Source organism: Bos indicus, chromosome 23, assembly GCF_029378745.1.
Source record: "Bos indicus isolate NIAB-ARS_2022 breed Sahiwal x Tharparkar chromosome 23, NIAB-ARS_B.indTharparkar_mat_pri_1.0, whole genome shotgun sequence".
Classification (NCBI taxonomy): Eukaryota; Metazoa; Chordata; class Mammalia; order Artiodactyla; family Bovidae; genus Bos; species Bos indicus.
The window spans coordinates 24,469,329-24,485,443 of NC_091782.1; the positions used below are offsets into that span (position 1 = coordinate 24,469,329).

General features: G+C 45.2%; 1 protein-coding gene across 1 annotated transcript in view; it reads left to right on the plus strand.

Moving 5' to 3' along the window:
• Positions 1-1,176: 1,176 nt before the first annotated feature.
• Positions 1,177-16,115, plus strand: part of TFAP2D (transcription factor AP-2 delta) — a 59,476-nt gene continuing 44,537 nt past the window's right edge. The window contains exons 1-3 of the mRNA XM_019985401.2: positions 1,177-1,215; positions 2,237-2,734; positions 6,190-6,250. Of these exons, the coding sequence (XP_019840960.2) occupies positions 1,177-1,215; positions 2,237-2,734; positions 6,190-6,250 (598 nt within the window). The remainder of the gene's footprint in view (positions 1,216-2,236; positions 2,735-6,189; positions 6,251-16,115) is intronic.

Genomic DNA, 16,115 nt, shown 5'->3' on the forward strand with positions numbered 1-16,115 from the left:
GCTCAAACACTGTTTGGAAGTTGAGAAAGCCACCAAAGAGACCAAGCTAGGTGTGCACTGCCTCCTTTCTGCCCTCTCTTTGTAAAATATTACACTCAAACATATAAGGGTTATTTAGGGGGTAATGGTGTTTAAATACCTTGTACCAGTGCTAAATGGTCCACACCCCACCCCCTATTTGGCAGTCATTCTGAAAAAGAAGAAGGAAAATACAAAAAGAGGGGGAAACGGGTTGGGTTGAGAAGTGGAAGACAACATTTCACCTAAACGTAGAATCTTGTCACAAGTCTTTATTCTCTTATATTTTTCTTAAATATATTGCCAGTTACACTATTTCTTTATGAGGGAAACTGGGGACTGCCCATCATAGTTATTTGTTTTAAAGCTGCTGAAAGTGTAAGCTACTGCCAGGTGTTGCCTTTCAAAAAAAGGGAAAAGAACCCAAATTCATGTAAATGTGGACAGAGGAGTATTGTTCCCACTTGGGCAAAGGCAGATACCCCAATCTGGGTGAAATTGATTTGGGTGCTTGTTGGAAAAAAAGCAGCTTTCAGCAACCAGGAAGTGGAACCAATAGGAATGAACACTTACTTGGAAAAGGAAGCTTTAATTAATATATATTTCTATCTCTAATATACACACAGCAGCGCTAGATCTTTATCTTCACAATAAAATGTGTGCAAATGCTCTCTGCAGAGATGAGTCCCCACCTCAGTCGGTATAGAAAAGCATGATAAAGGTTGGAAAAAATGGATAAAAATGTTGAAAGAACCTCCAGTTCCTTATTAGGCGAAGATACAATATTTATTCCTTGTCTCCTGGGATAAATCTCTTCTGCCTATTGTCCTCCCAGTTCTCAGTGCTGATGCTTAATTTTCAAAACTTCTATATTACCAAGGGACCTACGACATCAGCCAAAGAAATACTCAGCAAGTACAAAATCTGTTCCAGGGAGCTGCTTTTGTGCAGAGGGAAAATTTTGTTCCTACAGGTTTTTAAGTGAGTACGAGGCAAGGAGCTATCTGATCCGGGCAAAGCCATTACAATTTAGATCTCTATCTATAGAACATTTTTTTTTTCCTTAAAAAAATTGGAAAATACAAGAAGTTTGGATTTTTTTCCTGATTCTTTTTTTGGAGGGGGAAATTGCATCGTAAGCTTTCGGAGAAACCCAACATGTCAACTACCTTTCCGGGACTAGTCCACGATGCCGAGGTATTATTACTTTTTTTTTTTTTTTTGAGCGCGCGTGTGTGTGGCGGCGGTGGTGGCGGCGGCGGTGGCAGCTTTCCCTGTCTCTAATCTATATCGGACCGTTACGTTTAATTATAATCTGGCTTTCGGGGGAACGGAAGGAAAGGGAGGAAAGTTCGTTATGACATCTGTCGCCAGGAAGGGCAACTCTCTGCCACGTTAAGAAACATTTGCCATAATGAGGGGGAAAAACATAATCCTAATAATAAAGAAAGGGAGGAGGGGTGAGGAGAAAGAGATAGAGATGGAGAAAAGATACTCAGAAACGCAAAGTAAAGAGATTGATGAGGGGGGGCGGGTAGGTGGCCAAGGGGGGTGGGGAACACGCACCTCGTTTGGAATGGGCTTATTCTAGAAAGTAAAGCAGAACAGGGGGTGGGGGGCGTCGGATTCCTTGCCCCAAATGGTTAAGAAATGAGCAAGTTGGACGATTTGCACAGACTGGATTAAAAAAAAAAAAAATACATAGATAATGATTTTGAGAAGCTCTGGCAGACCATCCCGGCAGGGACCGCCGAGCCATCTCGCTGTTGGGAGCGGGTTGGTGTGGCTCCGAGGCTCCTGTGGACTCGCTGGTTCTGCTCCGGGCAGCCCCGGAGTCAATGGCAAACCTGGCTCCCGGAGCCCAGCTCCCTGTGCAAGTCGGGCAGGGGCTGAGTGTGTGTGTGTGTGTGCGCGTGTGTGCGCGCGCGTGTGTATGTGTGTGTGTGTGTGTCACCCGCACCTATATAGGGTGGGGGATTTTTTTTTTTTCTTCCGCGCTCTCGACTGTGAGGACGAGGCCGCCCACCCCCAGTCCGCCTGCTCGCAGCCGCTCCCTGGCAAAGGCGCGGAGCCGGGCTGCGGCTCGGCCCGAGCCCTGCGCGCTCGCGCCGCTCGGAGAGCCAGAGAAAGCTCCCGGGCTCCGGGAGAGCTGCGCCTCGGTTGCAAAATGACAAACCTCAAGTTTTTCTGCTCTCCCCTTTCCCCCTCTTCCTTCCAGATACGTCACGACGGATCAAACAGCTACCGTTTGATGCAGCTTGGCTGTCTGGAGTCCGTAGCCAATTCCACTGTCGCCTATTCCTCCTCCTCCCCTCTAACTTACTCCACCACCGGCACCGAGTTTGCGTCCCCCTACTTCTCCACTAACCACCAGTACACCCCGCTCCACCACCAGTCCTTCCATTACGAGTTTCAGCACAGCCACCCGGCCGTCACTCCCGACGCCTACTCTCTGAACTCGCTCCACCACTCGCAGCAGTACTACCAGCAGATCCACCACGGGGAGCCCACCGACTTTATTAACCTGCACAATGCGCGGGCGCTCAAGTCGTCCTGCCTGGACGAGCAGAGGCGGGAGCTGGGCTGCCTCGATGCCTACCGCCGTCACGACCTGTCCCTCATGAGCCATGGCTCTCAGTATGGAATGCACCCAGATCAAAGACTCCTGCCAGGGCCCAGCCTGGGGCTGGCCGCCGCGGGAGCCGACGACTTGCAGGTAAATAAGCATGCGGCGAATTTGTCTGCGCCCTCCCCTCCTCTCCCTCCCCCTCCCGCACCATTAATACTCCGGCTGTAAGCCGTCTCCTCTCTCTCTTCCTCTCTCTCTCTCTCTCTCACACACACACATACACACACCACTTATGGAAAGTTATCAAAACAATTAGAGGAGGCGTGTGCCATTCTGTCCGTCTCATTGGAGCAGGCATTTCACCTGGACGCTCGGGAGTCCGGCTAGCTGCGGGGCCCCTACTTCCCGTCGGTCTGCACCAAGGTCTTTTGTGAATCCGCATTTCTGTCCCTGAGGGGATGGGGTGGGGGAGATCAAGGAGGCTGGGGTTGAGCCAACTGGACTCAGAGTAAGACCCGATAAGTTGATGACCAATCGCACCCTCAGTCTCGGCGCTTTGCTGGGTCTACCCGAGTATTTCAGGCATTTGTCCCAGACTGAGCTTGTGGGGAGCTTACTGTGAAGTAGGGGAGCTGGTTTGCTCCAAAACTTTGCGGGGCGGGATGGGGGGGAAGCCCTGAGCTCCAGCGAAAGTTTCACCAGTATTCTAGATTGCTGTGAAAAGTGAAAGATCCCAAATGAAATCCTCAAAAATGAACCCCAATAAAAGCCTCTGCACGGTGCGTTTGACCCGGGTGCAAGCTTGAACCCAATTCTCGCTGCCTGAGGAGTGCCCACTCTCGTCACCCGCTGGACGATTCACAACTTTATTATTTTTTTTCTCCCGTCTCTTCAAGCCATTAACTTTTACATAAGATGCAACTCCTTAAAGAGAAGGAAATGAAATAAGGAAGGGGGTGGGGGGAGAGAAGATGAATAAGAAGGGAGGAAGAAAGAAGAAAAGATAGGTAGAGAGGAAAAGAGGGGAAAAGAAAGAGGAAGGAAGGAAGGAATTCACATTACAGTGAAGGCCATGACTCAATCAGATGATGTACTTTCTCTCTTTATGTATTTTTGCACATTGTTTGCCAACAATAGAATTTATAATTATGTAGATACACTGTCACAGCCATATTTCCAAGTCTACACATGTCCCAAACAGACCCAGAAGACACAAATTTGTAACTTCTTTTGGCTGAAATTACAGCTTTGCCTGTGAGTCTGCACAAAGCTGGCTACTTTCTCTAAGGTCCCCAAAGAGAAAAAGGAGATTCTGGAGGAGCAGGATTTGGAGACAGAAGAGATCCCTCGTTGCGCACAGAAAATCTTTCCCCCTCACTTACCTCTGAGCAAGGGATTACTTTAAAATTAAAGTGAAAGCCCTTACAGTCCCAACAAAGAGCCCAAGCCACAAGATCGGTGCACAAGAAAAAAGATTTGGCTCCATAAACCTTGACTTTCTACATTTACATTCACGAAATAATTTTATACGCTCAGGGCATTTTTACATTTTTCACAAGGATCTCCTTATGTCTCAAGAGGAAAAAAATCTGCCATTCAATGCTTAGCTCAACTAAAACCTATTTACTTCTTTTAATAGCCGCGTCTGCTGCTGATTTTTTTGTATCTGTACAAATTTTTTTTCTGTGCTAGGCACAAAGCCGGGTATTTTTCAAAAGAGGGGATTAGAACATTTGCAAGCACCAGACAAAGAGCGAATCCCGTGCAAAAGAACACCGTAGTTTATCCAATTTTCGACTTAGTGCCATTCAACTGGTCATTTATGCAATGTCATCCGACCAAACAACATGTTTTACTTATGAGGGGGGAAAGTTTGTTAAGTGAAGAGACCAAGATTCGTTTCTTCTAAGAAAATAAACATCTTAACGGTGCGCCAGAGCCCAGGAGGAAAAGCGGTTTCCTCCCTTGGAGAGCTTCTGGGCCTCTACCATCTCCATTTCAGATATTTTGTAAACCTTTATTTTCATCCTGTTTGTTATGTTTTTTTTTTTTTTTTTAACATTCTTAACCTACCTTTTCCCATTTATTGCTCACACTGAGGGAAAATTCATACAGAGAGACATACTCCAAGATAATAGCAGAAATGGAGAACAGAGGTATATGATATATTTATGTATCTATGTCTATAGAAGTGTGTATATACATTTTTGACAAAGATAGGGATATATGGAGAAAGTTGTAATTCTGGCAAGTTATTTTCTTCCACTCCTCCTGGACTTAGTTGTCAAAATGAAAAAGAAAAACAGTCATAGCTACTTTTAAAAGAGAAATGGGGAGGGGATGTGTGGGAGAAACCCGTCTCTCTCCTTTTATTTCTTCCTTTTTAAAACATTCATCAGCATATGCCTCATTTCCAATGCAACAAATGTAAATATACTTTTCCCTGCACAGAATTTTAAGTGAAAGTCCAATGGTTTGGAGGGCGGTCTAAGTCTGCCTAACAGATGCAAACAGTCTTGTGGCTTCAGTTCCATCTTTGAGTCCCCTAAAAAGATTTGCTATGGCCAACAAAGGAAACTGTCACACCTTTTCCCATCACCGCTTTAATTTATGCTCAGTCTCTAAGTTTTTTTTTTTCATATTGATTTGATAATCACTTTAAGGCAGAACAGTTAAAATAAGAAAGAGCTCATGAGTAAGTTGAAAAGGGGGGTCTTACAGGCCTGCCTCAATATGGTGAAAATGGGGAAGCAAAAGGGAGCCAGGGCTGTAAAGGTTGTTTTGTAAAGTGGGTTTTTATTATGCACCGACTCTCTCCGCATTTACTTAACTCTTCACGGGCTGTTGGGTAGGTTAACACCCTTCAAGGCCTCTTTCAAGTCCAATACCTCGTTTGTTTGTAAAGGAAAATGAGCCTTTAACACATTTCGACTCAGGAAAAAAAAGAGAGAGAGAGACAGAAATTTTTATTTTTCTTAATCAAAAATCAGCAGGCCTTTTCCTTCTTCCCAGCTAAAATGATCCCTCAATCCACTAGGAGCTTGAAGATATACAGTGAGTGACTCTGAAGGTGTTCCCTCCATAAGACACATTTTGGGTAGCATGATAGGATATTTCTACATCTGGGGTAAAACAGTACCTTCATAAGATACCTTGAATCCTGCACTTGAAATAGCTCCTCTGAGCTCCCAAGAAACCTGCAGTGCCAGACTTGACACTTCCAGTGTAATTTGCTCCATGCAGAAAGTGCTGTGGAAACTGTCTATATGTATGCTATGTGCCTTGATGGAGACTTAAAGGGCTTCTCATTCTCTTATGCCAAGATAAAAGGCACTCAGGTGCTTTGAAGTGTAATATTGTATGGTGCTGTAAAATGCATACCTTAAGATTTATACAACTTTTAGATTGTGGTTTTTCTGGCAATTTTTTCCCCCTTACAATAGTGTGTGCTGCCAAAGTTGCTTCAGCTCAATGGTTGCTTTTAAATGTCTACTATGGGGTAATGAGGATATGGGGTTCAGAGTTGGGGCAGATTGAAAGACTTAACTCATGTATCTGTTAGTATCCATATGAGTGATTGTATTTCTTTTTCTTTCATTAAGGGCTCTGTGGAAGCCCAATGTGGGCTTGTTCTCAATGGCCAAGGTGGTGTGATAAGAAGGGGTAAGTAACAACATAATGAAACTAAACATTCTTCTCTCATCTGTTACTTTGTTTTCAAAGTCCAGCAGCGCTTTTAAACATCAGATCCCCACCTGATGATAAAGAAAACAATGACTCTTGGTCAATTACGCCTGTCCCACACAGGCATACCCACATTAAAAAGCTTCCCTTACTCCACTGAGGCTTGAACTAGCCTGTTCCCAAAAGAGAGTGATAGAAGAGATTTGCTCTTCCTCAATGAAACAGTGACAGAATCAAAGTTAGAGGCAAAAGAGAAAAGAAAAAAGAAGAAAAAAAAATCTTTCTCACAAACCCTTCCCCCATCATCACATCCTCGAGCAGAATTTCTGGTCTCTTTTAGCCCTAAATGTGCCAGCCACAGCCTGGGTGTTTGAGGTGTTGGTGTTAGCTTGAGGCTTTGAAGGATTCTATGAAAGGCTAAATTCATTGGGCTTCAGGGAAAACTAATGAAACACCAATATTGTAGCTGCCCTTATTTTTCTAAGTGTCCAGAACATTTCTTTCTTTAAGGGAGGGTGAGAAGAGGAGGTGGTGTTAACTGTACTGGATAAAGCTTTCTTGTTCCCATCTGTTGAGGAAAACATCTGAACCCAGAGTTACCCATGGAATGGGAAGGTGGGGGCAAGGCAAGAATGGAGAGCTGTTGATTTCGGCCCAGACACTGAAGAGGGCTGCATCTCAAATGTTCCATTTTGACAAAAGGTTTTGAACTATGACATTTTATGAGCCTCAAGGCAATGCCAATTTCACTGGCTTCCTCACTTCACTGTACTCAGAGCTTCTGAGGCTTATTTTCCTAGCAAGCTGAGTAACCCGAGGAGCACACAAGGCAAGGGGGACCAGCTGTTATCCCAACTTCATACGAATTAATAAGACATGGCCTATTCACCAGGACTAATTCCAGCTCCAGGGCCACAGTTGTCTCTAGTAACTGAACGACTAAAAACTGAGTCACTCCTGGTGGCACCAAATAAATGTTCTTCAGTCCCTCTCCATCCCTTTCAAAGCTTATTGAAAGACTACAGTGCTTTTCCAAAGAAAGGATTGCATGGATAGGAAGCATTGGTTTCTTTCATGTTTAAACTGCAGGTTTTACAACCCAGTGTCCAGTGTGAAACATCCATTTAAATTGAGGTGGGAAGAAAACAGAATGTTTTCCTTTGAGAAACTATTGTCAGAGTGGATATTTGGGATTTCCATTACATGGAAAATGGCTATTTAAATCTGTTGTTTCACCCTATGGAGATTTGAAAGTACCCCCCCTCCTCCCCCGCACTGCTAGCGTTGTTCCACGAAGATTTTTTAAAAATGAGCCAGATTTAAGCTTGTCAGCTAGGCCAATACTCATCCATATTGAAAAGACATGAAATAGCCCTAGACTAGTGAAAATTGAAATAAAATATACATATTGTTGGAGCGAGGGGGTTAAAACACACAGTGAAAGAGGGACCAGGTGACAAGTGTGTTGAGGCGGCCACACTAAAGGTGACGCCAAGCAGTCAGGGCGCACGAAGATGTCGGTGGTGCTGAAGGACAGCGCCACTAATTAGCGCCCGGAGCCGGCTCCTCGCAGAGCCCGACTCGCGCTACTGCGTTTTTGCGTTCAGTTCCGCGCTTGCTCCAAGATCACCTTTTCAAATGCTTGGAAATTGCATCAGATCATACAATAGCTGACAGGGGGTTAGAATTATTTGAGACCCAGGCGGGGAGCTGGAAAGTCTGCACAGGCTGCTGTGCAATGAGTTGAATTTTTGAAGAGATCTACGGAATAGACTTCACCAGCTATTCAAGAAAGGCCAACGCTCTCCAGTCACCACAAGAAGGGAACTGCGTTCCTATCCTCTCAGAGCCACAGAAATGGTTTTCCTTAGGTGATGTTTGATTGCTCTTGTAGAATTCGGTGTCATTCACCTAAAAATCACAGCTGAATGTATTTTAAACCAAATATTGATCTTTTAGAATAACAGCAGGGCTCCAAGCAAAAATGGGAGGTAACTTGGGGTTTACATCTCTATTGTTTGGCTAAACCTGATCCATCCCCCTCCATGCGAAGGAATTCAGAATTTAGCTGCTGAGTCTATTCTATTTCCACGTGTCTTAAAAAAAGACCAATTAACTTAGTTGTGCCTCAGAGACCAGGGAGTGTGTCTCTGTGTGTCTGTTTACTCTGAAACGATCAATGTTCATGACAATTTACAAATGGATAGCAAGGAAGTCTTGCATTAAAAGGTGGTGTTTCTCCTGCCGCTGGCCCAGGTCCTTCATCTTAGGACTCGTTTTTCAAGAACAGTTAAGGAAGTTTGTTGTCTCTATTGTCATGGCAGCACACAGCATTCTAATATCCATAGCTCAAGCCACCTTTGTTCATCAAGAATTGGGAGGACTTTAACTCAAGCGCTTTGCTATATGACCACACTGTGCAATGTAGCTCAGATGGAGAAGTCTGTTTCTCGTCTAATTCATGCTTTGCAGGTGACTCACCATATGAAACATGATTTGAAAAGCACCACTTTTTGCCATTGTTTCTCTCCTGCTGAGCTCTTGGATAAACTTAAATTTCTAATGATTTCTAAAATATGCAATGGGAGAAAAAAAAAAAAATAGAGATTCTCTTTAACTTCTCAAGACCCCCGGATGCTCTTCTAGAAAAAAAGATCCCTTAATGCCCTACACAAATTCACCAGGGAGAAGCTGTCCTGTTTACAGTGTTGTGTGTGTGCGCTTGTTGGGGGTAGGGGTATCTCAGTTCTTTAAATTTAGCCACTTCTGTTTGCAAAGAACAAAATACCATTTCCTTGACTCACTTTGGTAAGTACCAGTTACATTGTTTTTGCCTATAATGAAGCCCTATAGCCAAAGAAAGCGGAAGAGGGGCAGCGGCGAGGTAATTACCACCTAGATAAAATATTTGCCACCGCCTCGGAGGTGCAGCTCCCCGCGCGCTCACTCTCGGTTAATGGTGTGCACGATTTTGCCCGCAGCTCCGCCACTCCAACCATCAGAACCAATAATCTTTACTTTACCCTGTGCTCGCGTATCGATAGCTTCTCTCGCCTCCGGCATCGGCTTTGATATGTTAATATTTCTGAGTAGCAAATTCTGCAGAGATCATATTAATGTTGTACGTACAGAGTGGAGCTTTGCCTTCGTTGAATATTCAGATAGTGGGTTTCAAAAGGCATCTCTTGAAGAAATGAGGCTTCTATTTACAGGAGTCGTCTGTGTTTTTAATCATTAAAAAAAAGAAAGAAAGAAAGGAAAACCCACTCTTCTTTTCCCCATGAATCTTCTGAGGCTCCCTCATGGCCCCCTCCCTTTTGTCAGATGCTGGTCCCTTTCATTTCTGGCTCTGAGAATTTAATAGAGGGAGAACAATGTTGATGACGACGATGATGATGATGAAGCTAATAATGAGTGTATCCAGATTGAAATCGCAGGGGTAGGGGTTCAATTGGGTAGGGGCTCCTGGCTTTCAGAAGAGAATGGAGATTAGAAGAGAAGACATAGCTGTTCCATATTTGGGTGAAAAAGTGACATTTTGGCCCTGGTCTTTTTTGTGTGTGAAATCGGGATGGCAAACTCAAAAAAAAAAAAAAAAAGGAAGAAAGAAAAAAATGAAAAAAGTGTAGAGGGGAAGCGCCCTTGTTTCGCTTTGTGATCACTCTGCCTTGCAGCCCCAGGCTAATTTCAGAAGCTTAAATACCGCCATAGCCTCTGGGCCACGCGGAGAGGGAGCGGACCCGGCCACGGGCAGGCAGGAGCGCTTACCGGATTGCCCGTGGCTACACAAAATACAAACTACTTTGAATCAAAACATTTTTGGGGAATTAATATGATCTGAACTCTGCACGTTTTAAGAGAGTTGGAGTTTGTCAGATCGCTTAGAGGTGACTGGCACGCCAGCGGAGGCATTTACGCTGCGGTACAAACATTGTCAGATCTGATTTAATTTAAAAAAAAAAAAGCTTCCGTGAAATGGAGCTTAGCATCAGTCGCCCAGTCTGCCAATAACAGTGGATGGGCCTGATCGCTCTTCCTGTCTGCTGCCTTCATGGCTGCCCACAGGCGGCTTGGGCAGGAAGATGAACTTTCTTCTGCTTTTTCGGTTTTCGTGAGGGTCCTGAGTTTTGGAGCTGGATTTAGAGAGAGCCTTTTGGCTCTTTCAGCAGGTCTTGAAAGGAGTAAGATTGAAGCGGGGTGAGAAGCCTTATTCCTCTTCTTTCCTCAGAGCCCAGGGAATCGCTCTTAAACCGCCAAAACTCATTTCTGTGGCTCATCCATTGTGAAAATATTGTCAGAAACACACCAGGAGCCTTACCCGTCTTGCATTACCCAAATTCAGATGCTGCAGATCCAGAATTCAGTCTCCTTTAAGAAGTTTAAAATTCATGTAGGAGAGGATCTAGAGGCCTGGTTTGTGGGAAATCTATTTTACGGGGAAGGGGGACTACTTTCCATAGCCTACCGCCGCCTCTCTGAATTTCGTTATTGCTTTGAACATCACCAAAAGCCCAAGCACTCTCTGCGCTAGGGAATGGGGATTAATTTCACCCCCTGCTCCCCCCCGCTCCGCTAACACACACCATTAAACATCCATCGCCACCTTAAGACAGTAGTCTCTCTATGCAGACTTCCCTTTCTTTTGTTCTGCGTGGAATCCGCACCCGGAGAAGCGCACTCAGACCTGGTAATCCAGTAATACCTGTTACTACATAACCTTCTCCTAAACACTGCAACTCGCTGCAGATACAGCATCTCGAGGCCTATTTAATTGCAGTTAAGCCCCTATCCCTTTGGTGTTTGATTACAATTAACATCCGCTTTGCGTGGAGGAAGGGGATTCTTGGGGGGTTTGGGATGGAGAAGGTCGAGAAGCTAGAGAGGAAGCAGCCGAGAACGATCCCACCTCACCCCATTTACACGCGCACCTCGCAGAAATGCAGCCGAAGAACAAACAGGGACAGGAAACTCCTGTAATCGCTTACACATTTTTTAATGTGTCAGAAAAAACGAGCGATCACTGGAGATGAAGAAGGAGAGAGAGAGAGAAAAAAAATCCCTGCCGTTTGTATTTATTTCATTTGAATTGTAAACATCTGTTTGGCTGTAAGGCGAACAGAACATTTATTTTGCTCTCAAGATTTGGTCTAATTATGTCAACACCGAGGCGGCGGCGATTGGGGCGGCGCTGCGGCTTTGGAGAGGCTGCGCGCACGGGCCCGCGCCCGGAAGCCCGCCGGGAAGTATTGATCGCACCTGCAGAGCGCGTGGGGCCTCTAGCCATCACCCGCTCTGTTCCGAGACGGGAAGGCACCCTGTGGGGGTGAGTAGCCTAGAGGCAGCTTTAGGGGCTCCAGGGGAGCCGCAGTTCCTGGGAGAGGGCTCGGGCTGTTTCCTCGGCCTTAATTGCCTGGGAGGAGAAGAAAAAGCGCGCCCAGGCAGCGGCGCCTGGCTTTCCGATTCCGTAGCCGCGCACAAAGTGGGCGGAGTCTTGTCGCGCTCCAGCGCTTGCACCCAGCGCCGCGACGGCTGCTCAGCACAATGGTGGGGTTGAGTGGCCTAAACCCAGGATACTGAGGGCGTGTGCCTCCGTTTTGCCTATTTACCTCCTTAAGTTAAATAGAGCAGGTGAGAGCATCCCACTTTTCAGATGGGCAGACTGAGGCCCAGAACTACTCCCCTAACGTGGCATGGTTCACTAGATGGCCAACGTTTTACTTCTTTCCCGCCCTGACACCGTCCCCGGCCACACCAGGAGAGGCGCAGCTCCCTCCCCGCGCTGTTTTTAGCTTCATAGGATCTGACAAAATCTGGCAGCTGGAGGATCTGCCTCTCTGTATTTTGTGCTGGTTTTGCCCCACATACCGTCTTTGGCTGACTTTTCAATACAGCTGTGGCAAAGTTATCCCTTTTATGATAGCCATGTCCTAGACAAGTGACCTTGAGTAGGTGATTTCTTATGCTGTTACTATAGCTACCCATCTGAGTTTGAAGCCTCACTGGAAATAGGAATCTCTATTTCCAAATTTTGATTTTTAAAATAGTAAGTCCGGTGGAAGTATTATTGCCTCTGCACACTATGAATGGAAAAGAGATGTACTCTTTGGAAAAGAGAGCTGGGCATGAGGACTTTGGCCATGGCAGCAGAGATGCCCCTAACTGGAGTGCTGGATCTAGAATGAATATTGCATGATTTCAATCAGAGCTGACATGCAATGCAGGTACCATGAGGAACTTCAGCTAGCGACACTGGGGAGGAACACTGTCAATGGCTTGGCATCCTTGACCCTGGCATCCTTTCCTTCTTTGAAATCTCATCATTGTCATCTGGATCCCCTTAGAGATGTCCCACCTTCATTCCAAATGCAAAACTCTGGTTATGTTGACCTGTGACTCTTTTCTTCCTCCTTAAAAAATAAAGCACTGGGAAGAAAGACATCAGGTTCCTTGCGCTGCTGTAAACTCTACAAGTTGCCAAATCTTCAGCCAGGACAAGAGAGTTCCCCAAGGCTGCAGCAATGCCAAGTATCAAAGTAACAGAAATTCCCTTTAAAGATGCTGTGACATAAAAAATAAAAGACTCTGGAGTTGATGGCTAATCCTGAATACAAAATAAATCCTCCAGGCAATTTGTGTGTGCATAAAACATATTCTTAATATGCAGTCTGTGTGACTTACCTAATAAATGCTTATTTGAGCATAAGCCAGAAGACTAACCTGGATGCAGGGGAGAAGGCCTAGGGTTCAGGGATTTCACCTTTGGTTAGGTAGCAAACTCAGTGACTTCCTTGAAAGTAGCTGGCTTTTAGCATGCGGGTTCACTTTGTCCAAAGGGAGCGATTTTCCAGTTGGAGAAAGCCCAATTTAACTTTTTTTTTTTTTTAATTTTTACAAAAATTACAATCTTCTGCATCTCCCTAAATTTCATGTCTCACCTACCATAGATTAGCCAAGATAGGAAAGTTCTAAAACTATGCCCTTTCCTTTCTTGGAAAACAGCACATACACTTATAATAAACTTGAGACCAGTTGAGTGAGATTCCTGTGTCTTCCACTGTGTACTGGCTAGTGTGCAAGAGAAGATTTATGCAAGAATATAAATTAGCTAATGATTCATAGTGACCACAGGGAAAGGCTCATTTTCAGGTGAAAACGTGTGAATTTTTAGTAAAAACATTATCATTTCTTTTTTGTTTGTTTCTGGCTCATGGGGCCCCCAGCAGTGCAAATACAGAGTCCTAACCCACTGAACCTTCAGGGTATTATCTTCTTAATATTTCTGCTTCAGATAAACTCAGTGTGACCTAAGTTCTGAAGCTCACTGTGTCGTGATTCTTACATGACAATAAAATCCAGATTTACTGATACCTAACTTACTTTCTTATTCATCTCAACTTTTGAGTGGTTGCTTGAGTTTATTTATTTAATTTTGGTTGCATTGGGTCTTTGTTGGGCTTCCCTGGTAGCTCTGCTGGTAAAGAATCCACCTGCAATGCAGGAAACCCCTGTTCAATTCCTCGATCGGGAAGTTTCCCTGGAGAAGGGATAGGCTACCCACTCTAGTATTCTTAGGCTTCCCTGGTGGCTCAGATGGTAAAGACTCTGCCTGCAATGTGGGAAGCTTGGGTTCAATCCCTGGGTTGGGAAGATCCCCTGGATAAGGGCATTGGTCTTTGTTGCTGCATGTGGGCTTTTTCTACTTGTGTTGAGCGAGGAACTACTCTTCGTTGTGGCGACATGCCTTCTCATTGTGACAGCTGCTCTTGTTGCAGAACTCAGGCTCTAGGCACACAGATTTCAGTAGCTGTGGCACGTGGGTTTGGTTGCTTCACAGCATCTTCCTGGACCAGGGACCAGGGATTGAACCTGTGTCCCCTGCACTAACAGGTGGATTCTTACCCAATGTGCCATCGTGGAAGTCCTTAAAATACATTTTGCATCTACAAGTACAAAGTGAGAACATCAGTGAAAGTATGATGGTAGTTTCTAGCGCATTGTGTGCAAAGTCACTCTGTCCTGTCTGAGTCTCTGTGACCCCATAGACTGGAGCCCTCCAGGCTTCTTTATCTGTGAAATTCTCCAGGCAAGAATACTAGAGTGGGTAGCCATTTCCTTTTCCAGGGAGTCTTCCTGACCCAGGGGTCGAGGTAGGGTCTCCTGCATTGCCGACAGATTCTTTATCATCTGAGCCACCAGGGATCTACTTCTAGACATCTGGGGAAATTATTATTGCTATTATTATTATTGGTTTTAAAATCTTCTCTGAGAATATGAGGTGAAGAAGCACAGTTGAATTTGTATTCCCTGCTCCTGAGGCAGGCATTTGTATGTTTTTTCATTATATTGGCTACAAGTTTAATTACCAAGAAAAAGATTCAAATCTGATCATTGAAACTATTACCTTTCAGATTTCAAACTGAGGGCAAGTTTCCAAACTCTAGCATTGGGAATTTAGCCAACGGTACATGGCCCATCTTCCAACCTGTAGCGAGCTGGCTGCTTGGATATTCTCGTTATCTTCTCTTGTGTTTTGGGGTAGGAGGCATTCAGGGAGATTTCCAGCCTTGGAATGCTTCAGGAGAAAGACCTTGATGGGTGCCAGCACTTTCAGGGGAATCTTGGATAACCCTAGGAAAGCAGGAAGAATTCCAGGCAGCACAGGGGTAGAAATCCCCTAAGAGTGGGGCAAAGTTAGTCTGTTCTCTGCACCCAGGTCCAGGGCCTCTTTTAGCTTTTTAAAGATCCTCCCAGGTTCCTTAACCCCTGTGCCTAGAAAATATACCTGAATCTGAATGCCACAGACCTGATGGACATAACATTCCATCTGAGCTGCTTTGTCAAAGAAAGGAAGGCGGGTGGTGAGTCCTAGACCAGCGCTTCTCAAAACTTAAGGTGCACATTGAACCACCTGAGGGGCTCGTTCAAATGCAGGCTCTACTCAAGATCTGGGGCTGGGCTTGCGATTCAGCATTTCTGACAAGCTCTCAGGAGATGCCTCTGCTGCCAGTTGAGAGCCACCCTTTGAGTAACAATATTAGCTGACACTCTCCTGCCCATTTTTCTTTAATCGTCGTCTCTCTCTCTTTTTTTTTTCTCATTAACCTCATTGAACTTGACCCTTTTCTGGAAATGGGTCTTAAAATTGCCCATAACTCAAGAAATCCAGTGTATGCTCAGAAAAGTAACCTTTGAATTTGAACTTGCTACTGAACCTCCAAAGCTCTGCCCTTGGTGCCCAGGGAGGCAGCCTTGCATCCTGGGGCTATGCAGTGGTGTGGACACTGGCTCAGGATTTTTGCAATAAAGGAAGGTCAGACAATAGGAAACTTTGCCCACTGATGATTGACGGATTGCTCTGGGTCTTCAGTCTACTTCAGCTGCCTGAAGTTTGGGGATGTTCTCTGTTATTCCTGGAGAACAGAAAAGCTCCAGGGGCTTTCTGGATCCTGGAGACAGAAGGCTTCTGCTCCAGGAGCACCAGCAGTGGGATATTGCTTTGGTGATTTTTGCCAACAGCAGTTATCTTTGCTTTGTTCCCTAGTAGTAGTAATAATAACAAGCACAGCAGTATTAGTTGTGGCTAGTGGCCACTAGCATTTTATATGTTACTATTACTATGTTCTAATGTTAACTCAAGTTCGTGTGTCTCATGCACAGTGCAGGGCTTCCCCAGTGGTTCAGCGGTAAAGCCTGTAATACAGGAGCCACAGGAGACACAGGTTCGATCCCTGGGTCAGAAGGATCTCCTGGAGGAGAAAATGGCAACCCACTCCAGTATTCTTGGCTGGAAAATCCCATGGACATAGGAGCTTCGCAAGCTACAGTCCATAGTATCGTAAAGAGT